The sequence below is a fragment of the Poecile atricapillus genome, chromosome 6 (genome assembly GCF_030490865.1).
Source record: "Poecile atricapillus isolate bPoeAtr1 chromosome 6, bPoeAtr1.hap1, whole genome shotgun sequence".
Classification (NCBI taxonomy): domain Eukaryota; kingdom Metazoa; phylum Chordata; class Aves; order Passeriformes; family Paridae; genus Poecile; species Poecile atricapillus.
The window spans coordinates 23,840,503-23,858,973 of NC_081254.1; the positions used below are offsets into that span (position 1 = coordinate 23,840,503).

The 18,471-nt window shown below is 34.4% G+C and overlaps 1 protein-coding gene across 1 annotated transcript in view; it reads right to left on the reverse strand.

The window, feature by feature from the left end:
- The window catches only part of LOC131580129 (adhesion G protein-coupled receptor A3-like), a 261,475-nt gene that overhangs the window by 100,557 nt on the left and 142,447 nt on the right, over positions 1-18,471 (reverse strand). Inside the window, exons 10-12 of the mRNA XM_058840923.1 lie at positions 17,905-18,054; positions 14,854-15,015; positions 12,242-12,457 (exon numbers count right to left, since the gene is read on the reverse strand). Coding sequence (XP_058696906.1) covers positions 12,242-12,457; positions 14,854-15,015; positions 17,905-18,054 — 528 coding nt within the window. The remainder of the gene's footprint in view (positions 1-12,241; positions 12,458-14,853; positions 15,016-17,904; positions 18,055-18,471) is intronic.

Consider the following 18,471-nt stretch of genomic DNA (forward strand, 5'->3'; position numbering starts at 1 on the left):
TTGTTAGCCAAAATAAATCCAGACTTTAGTGCAGTAATTTCATTGGGATTATACAGCAGTAAATCAGGCCCAAGTAGTACAGCAGTAGGCTGAGTATTTATTGCAGACAGTCAGTTATCAATAGATTTTAACATTCACTGCTAGTTTTCAACTATGTCTAGAGTGATTTTCCACACATTAATGAATTCCCAAGAACCAAGAAACTGAGAAGCACTGTAGCAAAAGGTACCCAGTGAGTCTGATTTTTTTGAAAGTTTCTTCCTTACAGAAATTCTTCCAGTTGCACTGTGGACGAAAACTTATTGCTGAAGCTTGATGCTGCCATCTGATTTGATTTGTTATTTGACAGAATTGAACTAAGCTCTACGGGTAAGATGCATTTTTATTTAAATACATACAATCTGACATACACTCACATTAGACATTTATTTACTACAGACTTCACTAAAATCAAACATAAAATTTCTGAAAAGTAAGGATTAAAATACAGTCAAGAACTCTGAAAGTGCACAAGACTGAAAACCATAGTGCAGGTGAATAGGAGCTAATAAAATAGTTTGAGATACATATTTAATTCTATCCTATGTGTAAATTAGGAATTTACACATTAAAATAATCAGTACTGCTTAAATAGTATGTTTGATATTCTGTGGCATTTCTGTAGATGACTGCTATCATCAGAAGTGCAGTGATAAAGGCTGAAGAAACACAACATAGCTGTAAATAACTCTCCAGTTCAATGACTCTGATAATTACATGCAACTTTGCTAGACTATATTTAGTAAGAGTTTTGAATCTGTTAAGACACTTTACACAGTACTGATCAAACAGAGCTTATGAAATATAAGAGGTTTTCTGCAATAAAATGTCACAGAAATGCATTTTTTTTCTTCAAGTGTGAAGTCCTAAGATTGCTTTTTCCCCTTAAAACAGCAGCATATGCTGGTCAGTGAAGCATGCACTACACAGCTGTTACATCTACTGTATGACCTGTACATATCGAATTAGCCATTGTGTTTTTCAATTCTGGTTCATCAGAGTTCTGGTCTGAAGGGCTTTAACCTACATTTAGGAGAAGAACACAATTCATTGTTATCTTGTCGATCCAAATTCATAGCCCACAGCCTGTTTTGAGCTAAAACAATTGGCCAATTTATTTTTCTTCTTTTTTTTTTTATTTTTTTTTTTTTTTTGTAGCAGTCATGCAGGGTGTATGAAAAAAATTCAGTGCAAGGATTAATGGCAGAAAAACTCCAGGACTGTAGTTTGATATTGTATAAATATGTATTCCCATGCACACAGAGAGGATGTGGACTTTTTAACAATCATCATCACTCCTTAGGTTTGTACATTTGCATTCTTGGCACATTAAGAAAAAGAACTATTTCTACGCAGAATAATAAACATAATATAGCTTACTGAACATGTAAATCCGAGTGTGGTACTATAAGACCTAAACCACTAAGATGTACCAAAAGTTGAGATAACTTTTTTTCCAAAAAAAGGAACCAATTTCCTGTATTGACCATCTTCTGGATACAGACTATTGTGGAGGAAATCCATGAAGCATACAAGATCTATATAAGAGAGGTTTACCACTGCATTTCCATTTCTAGATATACTTCTCTCCCAAAGCTTCCAACCTACTGGATTCCTACCAGAGGAAAGAAACAAGTCAAAATGGAATTTTGGACTTACCTTTTGCAGCTTTTCTTAGATCCCTAAATCCAACACTTTTCACTGGCATTTGAAACAACATTGGATTCAATATTCTTCCTGAAGTACTGAATATTTCTAGCTATTTTAAGTACAACTGTAACTTTTGGTTGGTATTGTTTTAAATTATGTTTTAGTTACTCATTGATGTCAGGAGAAGAAAGCAGTAAAAGGCCTGGGTGAAGAATCATTTAAACCCATTTGTTTTTCTCAAATTCATTAAGGAAATCCCCCTTTATTTCATCATGAAGTTTTCTCAGAAACTAAAGAAAGCTGTTATGAGTTTCATTCACTAAAACAAGATTATGAAGGCAATTAACTTCACAAAGAATGGCTGTCCATGTATGAAGTCAAACAATGAATATCTGTGTAGAATTCCTTTCTCTGTAAAGCAGAGCTTATATGCCTCATTACAAACTAACCTGGCATTAAAAATAGTAAGTTCCTTCACTGAGGATTTAGAAACTCAATTAACACCTCCTTCACTTTCTGGGACGTTATGGGAGCACAATAACAATAATTCAGAATAACAAACTAACTCTTATGTAGAACTATGGAAGTTTAAAAATGGGATTCTTATAACTCACAATCAGGAAATACTGGTCCCATTTATACTATATTAAATTACTTTTCAGCAAATTTACAAGCTTTCCTTGATATATATGATATATATTATGCCAACCATACATAAATAATGCAGAAAGAGCTCACAGCATAAACATGAATCAGCACATCAATATTAATTTTGCTAAAAAATATTTTTTTCACTGAGATGGGCTCAAGAAATACTACATACATCTTTGTGAGGTGCCTGCTGGGACAGTAGTCATGCACTTTTACATTCTATTTTCAAAGTGTAGCACATGACACTCAGTCTAAAATGACAGACAAGAGTGAATCATAACAGTCACAGACAGCTCTCCTAGTATCACAAGTCTTGTCAAAGTTTTTTTTGTTAAAAAAAAACCAAGTAAACAACTTTCTCCTCCCCCCTCACCACAAAAATCTCTCCCTCTTCCCACACACTCCAACACTAGATGGTATAGCAGAGAATGATCTCATGAGAACTGTAAACTCAGGAAATTGATTCTAGTAAGTTCACTATTTCCACACCCAGCCTCCCCCTTCCTCACTCTCTTCTACTTAATTTTCCCTCTGTATTATTTTTAGGAGACATGTTCAAAGTTCAGAAAATAAACTCAAATAAACATGTATTATTACTTGTCCATGTGCTTCCATTCCCTTCCAGAACAACTGTTGTTAACCCCATACACACAGAAAGCAGGATTCCAGTCCTCAAAACCACGAAACATGGAAACGTGGAGTTATTAAGTTTGGAAAAGGCCTCTAAAATCATCAAGGCAACAGTTAACTCAGCACTACCATGTTCACTGCTGAACCATATCCGCAATACAACATCCACATGTTTTTTGAGCTCTTTCTGAATGTCTTGAACATATTTTTTAAGTTACTTGAACGACTTCACCACTTGCCTGGGAAGCCTGTTCTAACAACCCTCTCCATGAGGAAATATTTCCTGATATCTAATCTAAACCTCCCCTGGTGCCACTTGAGGCCATTTCCTCTTGTTCTGTCACTGTTACCTGAGAGAAAAGACTGAAAAAGACATTCTTTTTTCAGGTGCTGTAAAGGCATGGTCCTCCCATGCCTCCTTTTCTCCAGGATAAACACCCTCAGCCCCCTCAGCTGCTCCTCACAGGACTTGTGCTCCAGACCCTTCCCCAGCTCCACTGCCTTCTCTGGACTCGCTCCAGCCCCTCAGTGTCTTTCTTGGGATTGAGGGGCCCAAAACTGAGCACTGAGGCCTCACCAGTGCCAAGCACAGCAGGACAATTCCTGCCCTGCTCCCGCCGGCCACGCTGATACCAGCCAGGTACGATTCCATGATGAAGTTATTTCACAGACTCACAAAATATGCTGAGTTTGAAGGGACCCACAAGGATCATTGAGTCCAACTCCGAGCCCTTTCTAGGACACGCCAGGAATCACACCACGTGCCTGGACATGTTCTCCAAACACTTGATCTCTGTCAGGCTGGAGCTGTGACCACTTCCCTGGGGAGCCTGTTCCAGTGCTCAGCCACCCTCTGGGTGAAGAACCTTCCCATAACATCCACCCTAAACCTCCCTCAGGCCATTCCTTCAGGTCATTTGTATAAACATCGGTGAATGTGCACGTATGCTCATAGATGACTACAAGTTTATCATTCTTTTCATACAGTAGAAAAGGCCAGAATTTTACATTGCTTTTTAAAATAACATAAAAAATAATTCTTATAGATGAAATAATTATATATTTTTACTGAACACCACCTTAATACATCAACAAAATCTAGTGCAAGATTTTTTTATTTCACAGAATTTTATATCTCTTTTTAGAGACAAGTCAGACTATGCAAAGTACTTCTGAATTCACCCTGACACAAAACACATCTCACAAGTTCTATAAAGTAGTAACAGTCAATTAAGTGAGGAAATATTAAATCCTTCAACCCAAAAAAGAAATGTTAGAGATTTCTACTATTATGTATTTTTTTTTCCGGAACTAAAAGAGAAATCAGGGGTGAACTCCTCCCAGCTAAGCCCACCCAAACCACAGAAACAACAATGCTCTATTAAATAATTTCTTCAGCAAACAACAAGGCAATATTGGCAGAAATATTTTAACTGAAATTTCAGTTCCTGTGTCACAAAGACAGTTCTGAACTATTCCAGTCCTTCCATGAATCAACTCGTCTCTTCATAAGTCACTTTAGAAGAGAGGTTCTACCTTACTGCACCCCTAGGTTTACACTGTGCAGAAAACATAGAGGTAACACACCCACTTCCCAGAAAATGTGCATTCCACTGCTGATTTCCACTACATACTCAGTAATGACTATCTGTCTGAAGATAGACACATATATACATATCCTTTGGAAAGTTCCTACAACATAGCAATTACGCAAAAATTATAGCAAACTTCTACTCAGAAAATCACACAGATTAATTCCTCTATGTACATAAAACCAAAACCCACTCAAAAATCTTTGATACACGACCTCATGAATGGCTGCATTTTCCTGAAGAAATATGCTCACTTTCATAATGAGAAAGGCTCTGTATCCTTGCATGAGGACCTTTATACCACATATAGGGTTTGAGTGTTCCAAAGCAGCCTCCTCAGCTGTGTGCTGTTGACCATTTCCTCAGATTATCACATACAGCTAGAGGTGAAAAAGTCTGGAAACAATCAAGAATTTCTAGTAAAAGAATCCACATTCAGGAAAAAAATCCAGCCATATCACTTCCTAATAATGATTCTATTTTAGTGAATTCTTTGTTACCATAGGTCTATTTGTGGTCTAACATGAGCCAACAAACCAACACTGAAAAGAGGGGGAAAAAAAAAAAGCAAAAAAAAGAAAGAAAGAGGAAAGAAAAATCTTCTAAATGCACTTCCACAGTTACTAAAATTATCAGTTTAGAAACTGGAAATGCCTTCTCTAAAATAGTCAACAATCAGTTACCTAAGCAACCATGTAGTGAAAAAGATTTTGAGAAACAAAATGTAATTATTTATTGGACACTGATGCATGCTCTATTATGAGGCATCATTCTCTGAGAAAATAAATATTAAAACAAAGAGTTTAGAAAGGAGTAGCTGAAAAAACTTACACAGGGAGTTCTATAAAAATGTTAAAAGTCTATTGTTCATACTATAAGAAAATTATAGGCATTTTATTTTATATAATGAGAAAATCTGGGGGCTAAGTCCTCAAAAGTCAATGGAGAAGTGGGACTTGTACTCAATATTGTACGTGGTCATTATTACCTTTACAGCATCAAGTTAATGTAAAATATGTTCCAACAACTGATGCTGTGTGTTATTAATTGTTATGGTGTCAATGGGGTTTTGTTATGTGGTTTATCTTAATTAGTGTAAAAACTATTATTTAACAGCAGAATGCACATGAAGGAGTCTGATGGTTTATAACAAGGAAACTAATCTCATAATGCCCTTTGGGAAATCCCAAAGAGAACTTTTCTGTAACAAGAGCAATGGAGCTGAAAATCAGAAGACTGTTTTTTACTCAGCCATTGTGGATTAGAGAGTGGCAGCACATCTCTCAGATATATATTGACAGCATATATAAAATCAGTAGTATTCAAGTGCTCAGAAGTTTGTTTCACAAGAAAGCAAATGTGAGTTCAAATAACACAATTTTACATCAACTACAAGTTGCTAATTCTCCCAGTCTCTTTGTCCTCGTATTTATTAATTTCAAGCTCTTCATATTTCTTGTCACTTCAGACATACAAGTTTGGACTCCAAATTCTACATAGCACTAAGGGAGAATGACTAAATGGCTAGATGAATTTAAGTTTTAAACAAAATACATGTTTCTGAAACATCACTGAAATTTAGAAAACACACAGATGGCTGGTGTTATTTGCAGAATAAGCTTTGTATCTACGAAAAGATAAGTGGCAAAGAACAAAAAAACGCCAAACCAAAAGGGCATGAGCTCATAGTTATAGATATTAAAGTTCCTTCTAAGCAGCCATGAAACAGAAAAAAGTGCTAAATTTTTCCCACTTTCAAAAAACATAATGTACATTAATTTTTATATGTTAAAACATATGATAAACCAATACAAGAATTGTAGAAACACTTCTGTATACCTAAGATAATTGACACTTTTCATGCATGCATTAATATTTGGGCATTGTTCCATTTTTCTCAATCTTCAGAAAGATCTGTAAGTGCAGGATGACCATTCACATTATAAAAGGCCACAGAGAAAAGAAAAAAAGAAGATATATTGAACACAGAACACCAAACTACAAATGTTGCAGGTGTCATAGCAGGCATAAATATATGAAGTCACTATTTGAAAAAGAATAGTAGTAAGTGGTATCAATATAAAAAAATGTTTTTTGAGCATACTGGAAAGAGAGGTGCAGTTTGTCTTGTCTAGTTTTGATTTTGAAATCAAACCCTCTAATTACCTGAACGACAGACATTTCAACTTTTTCCATAGCTAGTACTCAGTGTACCGACTGAACCCACCTGCAAGCAAATTAATGCTTCCACAGAAAACACTAGTTTATATATCACACTGCTAAATGTTTTTACTTAGTTTTAATTTTATTTTAAAACAAGAATTCCATGGTTGTAATGAGATACCAAGAGGTATTTTTGATACCTGTTAGATATTATGTCTAAGAAAAAGGACAAATATAAAAAAATCCTTGTTTGAATGCAAAAACTAGAATGAAAGTGATTATTTAGAATATTGAATAAATAGCTATTATATGTGTGGTTATATTCTAAACCACTATTAAAACCACTAAAGGATTAAATTAAAACAATATATAAAATTTTTAAAAAAGTAAAATAAATGTAAATAGATGAAGCAGGTAAAATATAACAAAATTAAAAAAGCCTACATCACATTAAGTTATACCTTCGTGACAGTACCCACCTACTAACAGAGAAAGGAGAAACAGTCCTAGACTAGTTACTGTAAAATCAATTTATGAATTTTCACCCCAGCAAATTCTCTTGTAAAATACCAGGAAAAATTTTCAAATAATACCATTATCCAAGAGAGGAAGAGCAAAATGCTTTGGGCACTAAGACATGGAAGGAAAATCGAGAAAAGAGAAAAATGGGAAGAAATTTTTCCCAAAGGGAATGCCTTGATCTGGATGTTTAATCTTGACATGTTTGTAAAATATTTTGAACCAAAATAGACTATATTATGTATTCCAGCATTCAGCCCAGTGTTTCTCTGTAATATGCCATACATATAAAACTGAGAAACTAAGTTTTATTTGCTTGTGTCCTGCTTAATTGGAAATTTTTTTCTTGATTGTATGTTTTCTGCAGTTGTAAAAATTATAGAATGAGAAAAAAAGAAAAATTACAATCTTGTACTAATGTGTATGATACAGACATACTCAAAGTTCATCATATTTGATGAGGGAAGTGCTGCAATAATCTCTAAAAAGCAACGTGTGCTGCAAAATCAGAGGCCATCACAATGGAAATGATGATGTCAACATAATTCATACCACACTTATGATGTCTATCAACCTACTAGTTATTACATGCCAGGGAAAAAATTCAAAATTATCCTAACAATATCCTGTGACATCCTGTAGGATAACAGTATTTTGTGGACTATGTTGGATGGTATTTTCTTAATATGATGTATGTGGTTATTGAATATTTCAATGTGAATGTTCTCAAGAAGACTGAAAAGTATTTGTTTTTATTGTAGCATGGAATGAAAGAAGATTTGGAGTGGGGAACGTTTAGTCTGACAGACTGAACCAGAAAAATCAATAATAGCTATCTTCTGTGCAAGTTACAGGAAGTATATTCATTTTGTATTACATTTTTCACAAATTCTATACATTATTTTAACTCTGAATTTCCCGACCTGATCTGCATGCATCAAAAAAATTCTGTACACATGCATTCTGTAACTGGGAAAGGGTATCCTAAAATGGATGAGCAACCTCATGATAGCAGCAACAATAATTTTCCCCTTCACAATTCCTCTTTGGATTTTTAATTCTGTGCTTTACCCTACTCTCTTGTCAATTGGTGGAAATCTTCAAGTTCTTTTCTCCATTCCTGGTAACTTTTACCTAAGAATTTACCATTATCTATACATTACATCTATGGTCTGACAATCAAAATTTATTTTATGCAAGACAAAACCTTTTCTTACATAGATTGTGTATTTTCCAGTATGTCTCTGAGACAAGAATATTTCTAAAATTGTATAATATCTCAACATGGTACGTGCAAGTAATCATGGGATTTTGTCAATGCACTTTAGGATTTGTTTTTGTGGCTAGCATGTCTGGTACCAATTTAACTTTTACCATTTTATCACACAGGCACTACCTGTAATACAACCTGACAAACCCAAAGGTCACTCTGGCTCAGGGCAGAGAAGAAATAAACAGAATTGAAAAGCTGAATGGAATGCATGGAAACTATCATGAAGAATTCAGAAGTCAGGGATTACATGTGAAATACACATTACTGAAATTTCAAAACCTCACTTCCAATTCATTTGTGTGTCAGGAGAATAATTAAAGATAGGAATAGACTTCTCATTTGACAAGCATTTTCAATGAAGCTGGAACTATAAATTATGTTAAGAAAATGCTTTCTTTAAAGTCAAAGCACAAATGAACAAACTTACAGTCCACCATAAATAGCACATTTCATAACCATAGTACAGGAAGTTTAAAGGTTCATTCCATACTGAAGGATTTTTACTGAGGGTCAAAGGGTGGGTTAACTGTCCAAGTGATTATCTCTGCACACTGGAGATATTTTGCAGAATCAGGTTGGAATAGAGATTAGGTTCCAAGTATGCTTCAGGTGCAGCATCAAACAAGAACCAGACACTGGATTCATATTGAATGGCACTAAAATTTCATGAACTGTTCTCATATTGTCTGAGCTCAAATGTTACAACAGCCTGGTTGGTGTGTGATCACCACATCATTGTTGTGACATCCTTAGAGCACAGACAGTTCATGGGACAGAATTGTGCCTCAGGAGCATTCCTGGGAGAGGATCTCAGTCTGGAGACCCAGTGTGGGACAATCCCATTAAAGCTTCTTAAACAGAGAGGAAAACAACCAGTGTGTCAAAATACTGTAACAGAAATTTAGAATATATATTTGCCTTTTTTTTCCCCCACCCAGTAGAGTCCAGTCAGGCATCAAAAGCCCCCTACTAACAGCAAAAATGGGATCTAAGAGAAGGCATTTGGGTCTAAGTCCTATCAGACAAAATTTCTGATCTGCAACAGTGGTAAGTGATTCTTTTCAAACTTGCAGCTGGCTACAGTCAGAATTAGATTTAAAAATAAAAAACTGCATATCAAACTGCAAAATATTTTAATTTAGGGTATCTAAAACCACTGCAAATTAGTCTATAAATATACTTGAACATAAGTGGATATTTTTTAACAGCTATGTCCCAAACTTCTCTGAATGGTGGATCACTTTCAGTGTCTTCTAAATTATTTAATTTTCAAAGTCTATTATTTTTTAACTGTTTTATAATTATTTATTTAAATTTTGATATTTCTTAACCTTTTTGGGATGTTCTATCTCATAATTACCAGATCAGGATAATTTATGTATGGAAAACCATAGTCTAAAAATGTATCCATTTCCTAGCATTGCCATGAAATATCACTTTGGATAGTTATAAAAGCTTTGATGATATTCACAAGAAACCTTGTGCTCACCTATATCAGCCTTATCCCCTCTACTGCCCACACTTTGCTTCATAAAGATTCAATTTTTTAATTGATTAGTGCAATTTCTTAACAACAGAAAACATGGTTTTGCTCAGTGAGCAGATGATTTACAATACTATAAATCTGAGGAGAGCTACACTTTCTAGCACAAAAACATGTGAATATTCTCTTTTAATAAGCTTCCTAAGCAAATTTTCACATTTTTATTAGAAGTTAATTAAATTTGTGATTACCATGTCTACTTGGTAATTTTAATTAGATGTTTTTTCTTCTTCATTATTAATCCTGTGCTAAGAGAAAGACTGTAAGAGTAATCTCAGCATCTAAGTGAAGTTCTAAAGGTCAGCTATAATAAAAGAAGCAATTCTGACCTCTATCACAAATTCTCTATTTTCCTAAACTTTGTATAGCACAATCAAGTAGGTTTACCTCCAATGAGCAAATATAGAAATGATTTTGCTAGTGGATGATGATAAAGAATCCCATTTTCCATTATTCTACATATCATCTCTTCAACAGTGAAGAAATGTAACCAATTTCAGAATGAATTAAGAGAGGGTTTAGCCTAAAACTTTCAGAGAGCAGTGAATGAGAACTTGTTTGTAGGATTCAGTTAAAGGAATAGATCCAGTCTGCTTATTCCCCTACCACATTTAAAGCCTGAGTACACCTTCATGTTAAAACATAAAGCCATGTAACCAACATTTAGCTAAGTCTATAATCTCCTGTATCATGCTCTTACAATCTTCACAAATTCATATACAGGTGGTAACTAATATACAGGAAATCCACCTAATAAAGTCACTTCCATCAGAATACATATATTACATGCATCAAAATAGCTTTGTATGGGAATAAGCTCACTTTCTCTTGGCTTCTTTGTACCATCAGTAGAATTTCCCGTCTCTATATTGTATGAAGTCAGGTAGGTTCACAGTATACAAGGAAAGATTTTACTGAGATCATTATGGTGACATTCTGATAACATTTTAGGAAGGGGCTTCAAATAACTGGTCTAACTTACTCTACATATTTGACAAGTGCTTGCCAGTAAAGAGATTCATTTACTAAAAATGTTGCTACTGAGTTTCTAAAGAGGCTCAAAATACATTGGTGGAGCTAATAAATAAAACTTTCCCATTCTTGTAACCCCAGCTGCATATTTCTGTATCAATAATACTATCCCATACAATTCAGAATGCTCCAGGGTTGCTTCTTGAAGAACTCTTGTATCTTTTAGATCTCTGACATTCGGTTTTCACCTTATGGATGGCAAACTCATTTCTTTTCAGAGACACCTTTCTTTTTCGTATAGACAGACATGTTAAAAGGTGTTCACAGACAAAAATAAGCTCCATTAAAGGAAACAAATTTAATCTAATCTTCCATTATTAAGATGACTCCTTTTAGCAGAAGATCCTGGGAGCACAAAGTACCATATAATTGGCTGCACGGTCCATACAGAATAAAATGCATCAAATCTAAATACTTTCAGATTCAATTAACCAGTAAAATTGTTCAGAAAAGCATCATTTTGTCATAGTAAATATTTTAAGAAATAAGCCTACTAAACTGAGATTCAGTTGAAGGATAACAAAAATTCAGCACTAATACTTAAATTTAATAACATGCTCAGCCAAATACAAAATTCCATTTCCTGCTAGATCAAAATTTAATTGTTGCACTTCATTATTTGATAATGACAGTGTATTCTATTAAAAGGCTTATTTACTATTTTCTTCAGCTACTGCTCAAAAATCCAGCAAAACAGTCTCCCTCAGCATAAAGTCCAGAAGACAGTGCAGTATTATTTATGAAAGTAAAGGTAATTCCCCTAAAATATACATCTCTGCAATGTAAAACCCCATGAGAGTGCCTCACTAACACAAGTATTTCCAATTAATTTAAACAGCTTGTTTACACATAGAAAAGTTTGCAGAACTGGACTCAGAGATAGAAAGAACAAGACATTCACTCATCTCTATTCACATCCAGCATTCTGCCTGATTATATTAATGGAATGTTCATTAGCACAACAAAATATGCTTCCCCCAATACACCAGTTTAAGCCCACTTACACTTTGAAATTATTAACAAGTTTACAGTGCTAACAGCACATAAAATGTGCGTTTTATAAATCAGTATTCTGCCTAAAGGTGCTACTGAAAACACTAAATAAATAAAAAAACCAGATAACTTACATTCATAACTGTACTGACTTACCCTGGTAGACGAATTCACCAAAGAACCATCCAGATTGCCAGTGTTGCATTTGAAATTCAAATATAGATCAGGATTGTGATCTGCCTCCCATCTTCCCAAATCAGGAGTCACTGACTTGTCTGAGTTTGCAGATATTTTCTGGTAGGCAGTGCACGTCATTCCTGTGAAACTGGATGGCTTGATCATGAAGGCTTCCAGAGCAATATTACGAGATACCTGTTAAAACATTGAGAATGGTTATGTCACAAACTCATTAACCATATTTGTAATATTGTATGTGCATTGTGTACTCACTGCATATACTCAATAAAGGATTGTGCATGTATACACACACACACAGAGATATAAATATTTATACATATACACACACACACACACACATATATATATACATATATATGTACTCTCGGGGTGAGAAAGAAAACAGAACATTTAAAAATATGATACAGGATTCTATAGCGTAACAGGTTTGCTTCCACCTTTCTTTCTGAGATATCTATAGATATAGAGACAGATATAGATATGGACAGATAGATATATAGCTATAGGTATGTTTCTATTAGTTACATTAGTTATTATTATATCAGTTTTGCAATTCCATCATTATCAGCTTCAATGGAATCTGGAATTAAAGTAATAGAATTATGAAGTGAATTTGCAACACCAGGCCTAAGAACCATTTAAAAATTGAGTAAGGATGTGCTTTGTACTGAAGAAATGAAAGAGGAACCTTGTTAGCTATTTAGTGGCTGAGTGTTCTCACAGATCTTGCTCCATGAGAACACTGAACATGACTGAATGGTTCAATGCAACACCATGTTACAGGTACATTTGTGACCTACCCTTCAGCAAAGTGAAGTGTATGGAGATGGAAACTGCAGCAGAGTGCAGAGATGCATCTCTGCCCTTAAACTAGCATTTTTATTTCATCACAAGCCCGTGCATGAGACAAACAGCTCGTGTTACCACAGTTGGACTGCCTCAGACTGGTACCACACTGATAGGACTAGGTGGTTTCTGCTTCCAGGCACAGATTGTTTAGTGTTCTGTGGACCTGGCAGTGCTGGATTAATGTGGACTCAATGATCTTAAAGGTCTTTGACCACCTAAATTATTCTATGATTCAATGTTATATGGCTGACATAGTTTATAGAGGTTTTTTTTTTTCCCTTTGGAACTGAACTAGAAACTATTGACTACCTAAGCTGTGGGTGTTTTATTTGCTGTTTTCTAAAATAAAGAAAGCAGATGCAATTCCTGTGAGACAGTTTCCTGGCCGGCCTCCCAAAGGAACAGACATGTTTGGTATGGTGTAAGATGACACCAGAAATACCCCACAGCTTTTGTTTATTTACAAATTGCACTCAACAGTAAACTACTTCTCCTACAGAAAACCACAAGAAGCTAAAAGATAAAGCATGGCAAAACAGTTAGTGACACATATCTAAGTCTGACTACATAGAATTACTCTTTTCAGTAATGTCAACGTCTTCCTGAAGCAATGACAGGGAAAAAAACTCAACCTTTGTAACTTGACATTTGAAAGGAAGACAAGTATAAAACAACAGAGCTCTCCTAGCTGTCACATTGCAAAATACTTCTAAAAGTTTCATTATTGTCACTATGCATTTAATATAAATACCTTTAGCAAATTTGATTCTTTCATGTAAATGAGAATTAAATAAAAAACTTCCTTTAAGAAACAGTCTAATATGTTTTTCTCCCTGTTTGAAACACTGTTTTTCTAAAAACATACAGTGAGCAAACTTAGGCTATTATGTTATTTGGCTTCCTCTATAATTCACTTAAGTCTATATTTTTTTTTATTTTTTTATATTTTATTTTTATACATTTTTCTTGTGATTGACTCTGCACCTGAACTCACGTTTAAATAGCGTTTCTTTTAAATGCAGTGGACAATTAAGAAAAGATATAGGTTGTTTAAAAGCAAGCAAACAAGCAAACTAACACATGGAATGATAAGGCTTTAAAGTATTTATCTAAACTTCTGAAAGGATAACTTTCAAGTTTCTGATCTAGATGTATTTCTGCTATTTAGACGTTGAAGCTGACAAGAAGACAAAGTCTCCAAACGACAACCTCTCAGTATCCAAGCGACACACTTGTGTAGGTGGAGGACAAGGAGTAAAAAATTAGTTCTAACAGGTTTTTGCTTCTAAAAACACTAAAACTAATCCCAAATTAGTAATGTTTAGGACACAATAGACCTTTGTTAATAATGTGCTAAATACTTTAATCAATAGTTGTCCAGAAGCCTCTTGGTAAGGCATATTAAAATCTTCCAACTACAAGGATCTTGTTGTCTTTTATTGTCTGACATGTTGCTGTCAGTCACTCACTCAGCTTGGACCTTTCAAAATAAAGCCATATACTATAGTAGTTTTAAAAATAGAAACTGAATGAATAGTAACAACATTAGAAAGATATTGTTGTCAAAATATCACAAGATATATTGTTACAATAAATACAACTGATCAAAGAAAACCACTTTCAAATACCATTGGTAATATTAAAAAATATTTTGGTCTTGCAAATAGAATTCAAGACAAAAAACAAATCTTACCAAAAAGTTTTGTAATTTTTTGAATTACCTTTGATACAACTTGAACCTTGCTGGTCAGTATTTGACTTGCAATCTGTTCCACACATCGTACAATCCTGGTGCAGGCTTTGTCTTCCTTTTGAGCCATCCACAACACGTGGTCATCCACCAGCATGATGTTGCTGGCAATCTCAATAAGAGCATCCCCAATCTGGAAGACAAAAAAATCAAATCAAAACAAAAAAAAGGGTATTGTCTGTAAAACTCAAAAAATAAGAAAAGAACAGATAAGGGTACAAATGAAGGCAGGCACCTTATTTCTCTTGGTAACCATCACTGAAAGGAAGTTTTGATTCTATTAAAAAATTTCAATGGACTGAAAAATAAAACCAAGAAAGGAAAAGTGCAACTCACATCAAGGAAGAGCTTTTTAATTCACAACTTGAAAGCTTATCTTCTAGATAAACCAGACAAATTGAGTCATCTCATCTCAATAAACAGAATTCCAGAATCATAACCCTTTTTCTTAAACTAATTAAAATTGGCCATGCCCTTCTTAAGAACTGCTTCATGTTCAAAGAACTTTGAAGGGAGGGTTGGGGGTAAAGAAAAAAAAAGAGAGAGGGAAAATATATTTGAAGCACATCTTTGTTATAGACATAGTGGAGTAAATTTGGGATAGAGCTCAGGTGCTGATACAAATTTAGATAATCTCATTAGCCAAAGCTTTGATAGTTTTAATCCAAACTATCCTAATCCAAATTAACAATCCTTGTTTCACCAGGTTACATTTTACAGATTTTGGTAACTGTGTGTTTGAAATTTTATTAGTAGTTACATTTAGAAATAAGTATCACTGTGAATATCTTTGTAATTATTTTAAGCTGGAATAAAAATGCTTGCTTTTTAAAATTCAAAAACTTAATTTGAGTAAAATTTCAAAGTTAACATGCCCACGTTATCAATATTTTTGAAGGCAAAGATATGGAAAAGATATTCCCTGTTGTCACAAATAAACCTGAATAAAATGTATGTAGAAGAGAAAAAATAACTGAGAAATATTGCTAAAGAAAAGTTCAAGAAGCCAAAAAGTCACACTAATAGAAACAGAAAAATAAGGCAAATACACAGATGATTTGGTGGAAAGGAAAATAGAAATTCAGTAATGGTGAAAAAGATTAAAAAGATACAACGTTAAGTCTGCATTTTCAATAAAAAATAGAAAACTTTCACATGCATTGCAAAGGGAACAAATAATAAGACTATATGTGAAATTTTATGTGACTGTTCCTGAAATATTTAATCTATTTTTGAGAACATAATTACTAGATAATTCTAGATGGCTTTTGACAATGTGACAGAGTTATTGATAAAATGAATAATAATGAATCACATTAAGAGTGATTTATGAGAAACTATAAAAGCAAACAGCAATCAGCTAGGCAGTAACTTACTGAGGACAGAACAATAGTCTATAAATATACAAAAGGAGAGAAATAAGAAAAGGAAGTAATTCATACTATAATTAAATGCATTAATGAAGAGTAAAGGCATGTCATTGAAAATACAAAAATTTGGGCCATTATGCGTGTTCCTGACAAAAATTGTAGCGTGTTGCAAATATGTCCCTTGTGCAGCTGTTGAACCTCTCTTGTTTCAGAGGCCAACCACCAGATGGGACAAAGCACCTTTATCTTCTGTAAAAATGAATTACCCCTTGTGGAATGGGATGCACATCCCAGAGAAGAGGTACAGGAACTGTATTAGTTTAGCATGAATGTTTTAGAAAATATTTTGAAAAACTGAATTTGAATTGATATCTAATGGATTTATGCAATTGTTTCGCTGCTAGACAATTCCAAACTAATTCCCTTGTATTAAATAGAGTTCAGTCCTATTTATAATTACAAGGGCAGCCTCATGCGTGAAGTCATCGACAGTTAAATTTCAGAGGTGTTTTTGTACCTTGTGAGTGAGATTTAAGAAATAGGTGCTAGTCAAGAGCTCAATGAATGAGGACTCTATTTGGCAAACTTGAGAGAGGTAAATGAAAACAGGGAAAAATTAGGAGAAATGTTATAAATGAAGAAAATAAGGGATTACTTAATCAGAGATGTAGACAAGTGATGGAGACATGTTTTGATGCAAAAAGAAAGCAGAAACTAAATCCTATTTGAAAGGTGGAAGAAGTCAATTAAAAGATTAGAGATGGTGCTCAGCTTTAATGGAAAATGCATCAGCTGCTAGAAAAATAGAGGCTTTATGACAAATCAAGCTGTTTCTTTTGAATGTCAAATTTTTGTTTTGTCAGAAAGCAATAAGATCTTATCAGGATTCTGAGCTGAAATAAAGTTGCAGCTTTGAACCTGATTCTTGGAGAGCACTTAATAATACATTTTGGATCAAATGCATAATATTTGGCACTAAAATATTAACTATTACAATTCCCAGAACCAGAATGGAATAAACATGGCCAAACCAAAAGAAAACATCCTGTGGTCCAAAAATACAGTTTATGAAATCTTTATGCAAACAGTTGCTCTGAAAATTAACAGTAAAAAAAAAATGCCATGAACACTTCTGCTCTCTGTAAACCTATTTTTACCACAGGGTTTGCATAATTCTGATTCAATTTTCCCACAAAAATGGCATACATAATGCTAAAAGTTTCTGTACCAAGTTACACATAAAGACATATTATCTTTTCTTTACAAGAAGTGATACCTCCTTTCAAAATTCACTGAAAACCTTCTGATGAAATGGAGAAAACAAAAGAAGCATGTGTAGCTCCAGTGGCCAGAGTCCATTCTAACACATTAGACATGGTAGAAATAAAAATTCAAAAGAAAATTAAATAAGTGGCTCATTAAAAAAACCTGGTTTTATTCCTAAGCAGCAATGCCCTTGTCATCAGAGAAGAAGACATAGTTTTCTTTTTGGCACAAAGAGACACATCACAGTTTATGCAGAACATTTGCAATCAGCAATCAGTTTTAGAAGCTACTCTTCAGTGTCTGCCCGCATACATTAAGAACAGGGCCATATGTGAAGACTTTACTACTAAGTGATACTTTTGTTCAGCATAGAGAAGATATCTTACATCTTCAACTTCATCCACGAAGACAATTAGCTTTTCCATTATATAAGCCAAATATATTACATCCATTTTATCCGCAAAGAGGGAAGCACCTCTTGTGTAGGCTGTCAGCTGGCGAGAAAACTCCAGCACGGTTGTCAAATTGATGTGCATCTGAAAAAACATCAGAATTCTTAGTCTTAATAAATCAGCTTCATTCTCTTTAAAACTGGAGATCACATCCATTGGTATACTGCCTGCCATAATTTCACATGGATTTGTGGGCACAAGCATGCCATGGATGTACATTAGGGACATAAGAATGAATCTTCAGCCTTAGGTCTTAGATTTCATTGCTGTTATCTGAAGATGCCATCACAACAGACCAACAAATGTTGAAGATTTTTGTCTACTTTTTCTTGATTGTAACTATCTGGCCTCATAAAATACACCAAACTACTAACCTTGCCTTGCCTCTGTCTCTAGACCCTCATGAAAACAGCAGTGTCAGCAAGGGTTCCTATACACAGTGGTACATGGCGGGAGAACAAGGGAAGTTGAGACTGGCTGTGAAGAAAACCTTTCCTGTAG